This window comes from Sinocyclocheilus grahami, unplaced genomic scaffold (genome assembly GCF_001515645.1).
Source record: "Sinocyclocheilus grahami isolate Dianchi unplaced genomic scaffold, SAMN03320097.WGS_v1.1 scaffold575.1, whole genome shotgun sequence".
NCBI lineage: Eukaryota > Metazoa > Chordata > Actinopteri > Cypriniformes > Cyprinidae > Sinocyclocheilus > Sinocyclocheilus grahami.
This window is the reverse complement of record NW_015505754.1, coordinates 490103-497496: the sequence shown is the minus strand read 5'-3', so window position 1 is coordinate 497496 and position 7394 is coordinate 490103. Positions and strand designations below refer to the sequence as shown.

At 40.2% G+C, this 7394-nt stretch overlaps 1 protein-coding gene across 1 annotated transcript in view; it reads right to left on the bottom strand.

Annotated features, from left to right (window-relative positions):
* Window positions 1-836: 836 nt before the first annotated feature.
* Window positions 837-7394, bottom strand: part of LOC107556634 (sodium-dependent neutral amino acid transporter B(0)AT2-like) — a 19897-nt gene continuing 13339 nt past the window's right edge. The window contains exons 8-10 of the mRNA XM_016239771.1: window positions 3403-3562; window positions 3168-3330; window positions 837-2249 (exon numbers count right to left, since the gene is read on the bottom strand). Of these exons, the coding sequence (XP_016095257.1) occupies window positions 1938-2249; window positions 3168-3330; window positions 3403-3562 (635 nt within the window). The 3' untranslated portion in view covers window positions 837-1937. The remainder of the gene's footprint in view (window positions 2250-3167; window positions 3331-3402; window positions 3563-7394) is intronic.

The following is a 7394-nucleotide window of genomic DNA, read 5'->3' as shown; positions in this document are numbered from 1 at the left end:
TTTTCCTCACAAAGAAATGTCAGTCATATTTTGCATAAACAAATACGTCTATTTTTAAGACCATTAAGATGAAATATGACCGACACATTTCTGCTTGGAAAAGCACACAGTTTTCCATGTTGTAAGACTCTGGATTTGTCCAGGTCTCAGTTATGACTGATTTAATGATTCAAATGGTCTTTTGAACACACAATGTACCACTTTACACTCACTTAAATAATGACACTAAACACAGAACACATCAGAATGAACCAACATTAACCCTCTGATGCTATAGAGGTCAGAAAAGTCATTATTAATGACCTTGTAGAATCGTAGAGTTCAAATAAGGCCGGTTTCACACCGCAAGCGTGAGCAGCGCATACTTTCTCAGCTTGCATGTTAACAAATGAGTGCATTCACACTGGTAGCAGGAGTGTCAGGTGAGCAGCTCACACGCAATTAAAGTGTATATGTGAAATCATATTTATTTTGTTCAGTGTTAAAAAAAAAAGCAGCACAGAATAAGCATATCTAGTGTGTTTTAACAAGAATTGTAGTATGTCAAAAGAAAATGAAGATTTACCCATTTAAACTTGTCTTTAATTATTCAGGTTGGGTTCAAGTATGGTGTAATATTTAAAAAACATTAAACAGCACGTTCTATTTCGAAGTATGATTGAAACGACATGATCGGAGCAGTTTTTGTCGTTTACCATTTACATGCGAATCCCCACGATAAAATTTCAAAACTTTCAAGTTTATAACTGACCAACCTCTAAAAACAAATTTAGTTGTCTTTGTGAAGAAATGTGTAGCTTTGGAGCCGCTGCTGTGACGCTGTACGCGTCAGGTGAGCAGCTCACACGCAATTAAAGTGTATATGTGAAATCATATTTATTTTGTTCAGTGTTAAAAAAAAAAAGCAGCACAGAATAAGCATATCTAGTGTGTTTTAACAAGAATTGTAGTATGTCAAAAGAAAATGAAGATTTACCCATTTAAACTTGTCTTTAATTATTCAGGTTGGGTTCAAGTATGGTGTAATATTTAAAAAACATTAAACAGCACGTTCTATTTCGAAGTATGATTGAAACGACATGATCGGAGCAGTTTTTGTCGTTTACCATTTACATGCGAATCCCCACGATAAAATTTCAAAACTTTCAAGTTTATAACTGACCAACCTCTAAAAACAAATTTAGTTGTCTTTGTGAAGAAATGTGTAGCTTTGGAGCCGCTGCTGTGACGCTGTACGAATGCTTCCAGTGTGAATCCGCTGGCGAGTCTGCAGTGATGCTGTAGCTACACTGACGCGAAGCTCACGCTTGCAGTGTGAAACAGGCGTAACACTGATGGGTCAAACCCATCAACACCTTTATGCAAAAAAAATAACCTTGTCAGATAACTAAAGCAGCAGAACCATCAGTTACCAACTGATTTGACCGTTGTAACGGGTAACTATAGTGTTGCTTTGTTGTTCAGCGTTCACCTGGACCCACCACATGCAGGTACGGCTCAGCGGTTCCATTATTATGCTGTACTTAAAGCCACAGTTCACTGGAAAAAGGAAACCGTCATCAGCCGCATATAAAGAGTTTTCACATGTAACAGGTCTAAACGGAGATGTAAAACTGAGATTTGAGAAGCCAAGACTTTCACAAAGACTTCGAATATAATGCAAAATTAATTTCAGAGCTCAACAGATGTCAACTACCGTTAAAAGGAAAAGAGCAGCCTGTACAAACAGTTAAATAACTCCACAAGATCATCTGTGATGTTTTGAGTGAAACTGATGACAATTTTCTTTTTTGCAATGAACTAACACCTAAAACAGTTATTTTTGTGCCCGTATGCACAGACAGAAATGATTGTTCCCAAAAGCAAAGTACAATAATAAAATGGTCTTGATTTAAATAGATCCTTCTGAGATGTAAACTCTATAACGTAGTTTCTTCTCATAACACACTACTTGATTCGAAGTGTTCAATGTGGCCGTTCGGCAAACGAGTGTCATGGTTTTCATAAAGCAAAGGGGAAAATGAATTGGGGTCATCTCCTGAAGGTGGTAACGTGCTGAGAGGGGTCAGGTCTATGTCTGTGGTGGCACACGGCACGTATCCCGCCTCAGTGTCTGCCGGCGACTGGCCGAGCCGTTCCAGGAGGAGGGAATGTATGAATCCGATAGGAACAGGAAGAAATGCAACAATGATGAGCGTGCTCAGGACAGCAAGAGCCCAGCCAGGATAAGGCAGATTTTCCTTAGACGCCTGGGAGAACATTTGGGATAGAGCAATGTTAATTAACTCTGTAAAACCTGACATATGAAACAGCAGTCAGAAAAATAATAATAATAGTAATAATAAAACAGACCGTGTATTGAACCTTCAGACAAAAAAATATGCAAGTGTATCATATTTGACGCAGTCTTTTATGGTTAATATAGTATGATGAACATGGAGGGAAAAAAAACATCTCAAATTTATTCAGAAGCCCAAACGGAGCAAAAATATACAATTTGGTGCAGAAGCTGATATTTATATGGACAAAAATTAGGGTAAAATTCTGATAGGTTGTAATGCAAATCAATGAGATCTTTATAACCGCATAGCAGACTACTTGCATAAAATGCAAATAAATATTAGTTGTAATTCTATATCTCCCAATAATGTCTTAGTGAGATTTTAATGCTTAGCATTTCGATCAAAGCTCTGTAGTTTCAAAACATATAATGCAATGCAACACAAAGATGATTGATGATTGAACGAATAAGCATTCCTCAAAATCCTGATGATCATATTTAACACTCATATTTGAACAATTTTACTAAAAAAAGATAGATAATAAAGTAAACCAAAGTTGCTACGGTCTTGAAATATTACCAACAATATCAAAGTTACTCTTAAGTTTACTTTACAAAAAAAACATCAGATTTCACAGCAAAAAAAAAACACAAGAACCGCAAACCGAAGGTGGACGTGGACATAAAAGGCATTATACTTGGTTAAAAAAAAAAAAAAAAAGTCTAAACTATTAAAACAGATGAAGTAGTAGATTGTTTGCAACAGGTTTGATCGTGCTGATCATTCAGAGGCCTTAGAAATCTGCACATCAAATGATACAGCAGGCTTGATACGGTCAAAGTTTAAAGTAAAGGTTTACTTGCAAGAGCACACATGTGATTTTACCTTTTCTCTGTTCCAGGCGGTGTATGTGGGACGCTCCAAGATCATCTTTAGCAGACTGGCACCTAAGAGCCCCAGCATAGCAGCCGGACACACATATTTCCACAGGTACTTGTACACCACAGGAACCGGCCGATCCAACATCCGCTTCAGGTCCTCCAAAAACCTGCATTAAAAATACATTGCGTTTATGCACATTAAACCACAAATAAACCCACTTCTGCTCGCACTGTGATACCTGTCCGCTCCATAAACCCAGGCCACGCTCAAGGTCTGAAAGATGACGACGATGATGAGGGGAAGAGTGGCAGAATAGTCATCAAACATCGTCACAAAGTAGTTTCCACAGCGCTGAGTGAACGTGAGACCGATCAGAAAGCCCACCACACAGCTGCATGCTGGGAGAGATGGGAAAAAGACAAAATAATGATCAGACAGACCAATCACAGGGGTGATACGTACACGCAAAACACAACACAACTGATTACAACCAAGAGACAGACACAATTCGGTCAATGCCGGGTGGTGCAGAGACAACAATCTCTCTCTGAATGTGGAGAAGACGAAGGAGATTGTTGTTGATTTCAGGAGAGTGTGCACTCAGCATGCTCCTCTGACCATCAATGGTGCGACTGTGGAGAGAGTGAGCAGCACCAAGTTCCTGGGTGTGCACAATATATATATACTCTCCTGGACTTACAACACCGCAGCACTAGCCAAGAAAGCACAGCAGTGTCTCTACTTCCACCACAAACTGAGAAGAGCCAGAGCCCCGGCCCCCATCATGTGCACCTTCTACAGAGGCACCATCGAGAGCATTCTGATGAGCTGCATCACTGTGTGGTATGGTGCCTGCAAAGCGTCCTGCCGCAAGTCACTTCAACGCATAGTGAGAGCAGCTGAGAAGATTGTTGGTGTCTCTCTACCCTCCCTCCAGGATATTTATGGAACCCATCTCACCCACAAAGCCCTCTGCATTGCAGGTGATCCCACCCACCCGACACACAGCTTCTTTAGTCTGCTGCCATCAGGGAGGAGACTGCGGAGTCTCCAGGCCAGGACCAGCAGACTGAAGGACAGCTTCATTCATCAGGCTGTCAGGAAGCTGAACTCCCTCCCGACCTTGCCCCCCTCCCCTCTTTTGCCCCACGCACCACTGAACTCTGAACCTCAGACCGTTTGGTAACGGTACGGTTCACTTGGAACCCCAACCGAAGTGGCACTAAAAAAAGTACCAGGTACCGTACCCAGTGGAAAACCCCCCAAAACTGAACCGTACTGAGCCGTACCGTGCCGTACCATTCAGTGGAAAAGCGCCATTTGTGCAGCATTGGTCTGCTCACTACCTCATTCAGCATTGAACTGACCTCATTCAACTACCTCTTCTGACAGTTTAAATAAAAAAAAACTGCTCTGAGCTTTTTGTCACTTTAATCAAAATAAGTTATTTTGCACTACAATCATTATATCTGCACTGTTTGTTTACTTCACTGGTTTGCAATCTATCTGCCATGTGCTGCTTTATTTATTTTTTTTTACATGACCTTATTTGTATAGTTGTATTTTATATTTAATCTGTATCTATCTGTATTTTATGTTCTACTGTTAGTGTTATCTGTATGCACCAAGGGTCTTTTAAAGGGTCAATTTAAATTCTCTGTATGTATGTGCTGTACAGTGGAAGAATTGACAAAGCAGACTTGAACAATTCAAAGATAAACCCAAATATACATTAACAAAGACACAAGAGCAACAGAACAAGAGCAACAGGGTGAGAGTGTTACCTGTAAAGAGGAATTTGTGGTTACGCAGGGTCTTAAACGTGTCCGTCAGCGGGGTCAGTATTCCAGCCATGGTGCCAAACATGGTGGACAAACCCAGATTGAGCAGCATGAGGAAGAACAGCGCCGACCAGAACGGACTCCCAGGAAACAGCGTCATGGCTTCAGTGAACGCTATGAACGCTAAACCAGTTCCCTCCACACCCTGAGAGAGAAAGACAAGATCGCAAACTTTAACTTAAGCATTAAGCGGAGTCATTCTTAACCAAAGAAATACTGTGCAACTAAGCATAACTACAGATGTATTCATATTTTAGACCTAGCAACCACCCAAAACATTCCAATAATTCCCTAGCAACCACCCAACATTCCAATAACCTAGCAACCACTCAAAAACAAAGCAATACCCCAGCAACCACCCAGAACATTCCAATTATGCTCTAGCAACCACCTAAACCTTTCCAATAATACCCTAGCAACCACCCAGAACATTCCAATAACTTAGCAACCACTCAGAAGTAAAGCAATACCCCAGCAACCACCAAAACATTCCAATAATACTCTAGCAACCACTCAAAACAAAGCAATACCCCAGAAACCACCCAGAACATTCCAATTATGCTCTAGCAACCACCCAAAATATTCCAGTAACCTAACAACCACTCAAAACAAAGCAATACCCCAGAAACCACATAAAACTTTCCAATAATGCCCTAGCAACAACTCAAAAAGCAATACCCTAGAAACCACCCAAAACATCAAGCAATGCAATAGTAAAGAATGTTTTGCACCACTCACGTTCTCTTCAGAAAATATAAAACATCTAGTTCTGTTCTGTACCTGTTTAAGCTCGTCCTCCAGGCTGCAGGCGGTGATGTTGTAACCGGGGATATTCAGCTGCTGGCCCTGAATCCTGTACCAGTCCTCATACTCGTTCAATGTGATGCTCTCCACATCCGATGCATTGATGAGGAGGTCAGGGAGTTGAGTGCTGGACATCGCTTCAAACACGGCCTTCACGTTACTGCAACATACACAAACATGCATACAGCTAAACATCTTAAAGCTTCTGGAAAATATACGTAAAGGTACTTCAGGCATTATAATATGTTTTAAGATCAAACATTAACAAACATTTTTACTGACCGTTTAACACACTCTGTGGCAATGGTTTTGGCTCTGAAGCCCAGCACAGCAAACACCACCAGCGTGGCCAGAACAGACGTCATGAAGTTGACGCCAGACACGGTGAACGCATCTCGATGGCAGTTGTTGTTCCGCGGGTTATAGGAAGAATATGCGATCACAGAACCGAAACCCAAACCCAGAGCAAAGAAGACCTGAGTCGCCGCCTGACGCCACACTTGAACGTCAGCCCAGATCTCCAGCTGAGAGAAATCAACCACAACAGAACTCACTTTGGGAATCTGATTGTGAACGGCTTCAGAGTTACACTAAACATATCGCACGATAATATAAGAAAAATAGATTAATTTTGAGCAATATTATTATTGTTAACTAAAAACTGAAACTGTTAAAAACATGTGTAAGTAATTGAAATAAAATAAATGATAAATATTAGAAAAAAATTAGAAATGTTGGCAACTAAAATAAGTTTAAGTACTGAAATTACTACAACTAAAAGTGAAATAAAAATAAAGCTAAATACATCTTTAAAAAAAACTAAAAATGTATGTGCTATGAAGGCAAAATTACTCAAATTAAAAAATAAAACTTGATCCAAAATATTAACAGTACTTAGTACATAATACTATTGTAAAACATTTTTCAAAGTTGAAATTAAACAGATTATTAGAGTATGTTTTACATATTTTTCTACTTAAGTTTCACCTTAAATTCAATGTGTTACTGGCCATTTATTTGTAAATGTAAATTTACTAGCAATTTCTAAGTGAAAACTATTTCTACACCAGTTTTTTCAGTGTATATAACATGACAATACTGAGAGAAGACACCATTTTGGTGATAGTTTTTATGGACTATGGCAGGGGTGGCGAACTCCGGTCCTGGAGAGCCGCAGCCCTGCAGAGTTCAGCTCCAACCCTAAAACTCACCTGCCTGTAGCTTCCTAGTAACTGTTCAGACCTTGATTAGCTTGTTCAGGTGTGTTTGATTAGGGTTGAAGCAAAACTCTGCAGGGCTGCGGCTCTCCAGGACCGACGTTCGCCACCCCTGGACTATGGTGTCTAATTAATACATTTTCCCACATTCTGAACCTCAACTCAACATGCAGCTTAAAAAGTCATGCAATTATCTACATACCCTGGGGTAAAACATGAATTTAATGCCCTCGGACGCCCCGTCCAGCGTCACGCCTCTGATCAGGAAACACAGCAGCACAACGTACGGAAACACGGAGGAGAAATACATCACCTACACACAACAGATACTGATCAATACCATCAATAATCAAATTACAACACAGTAC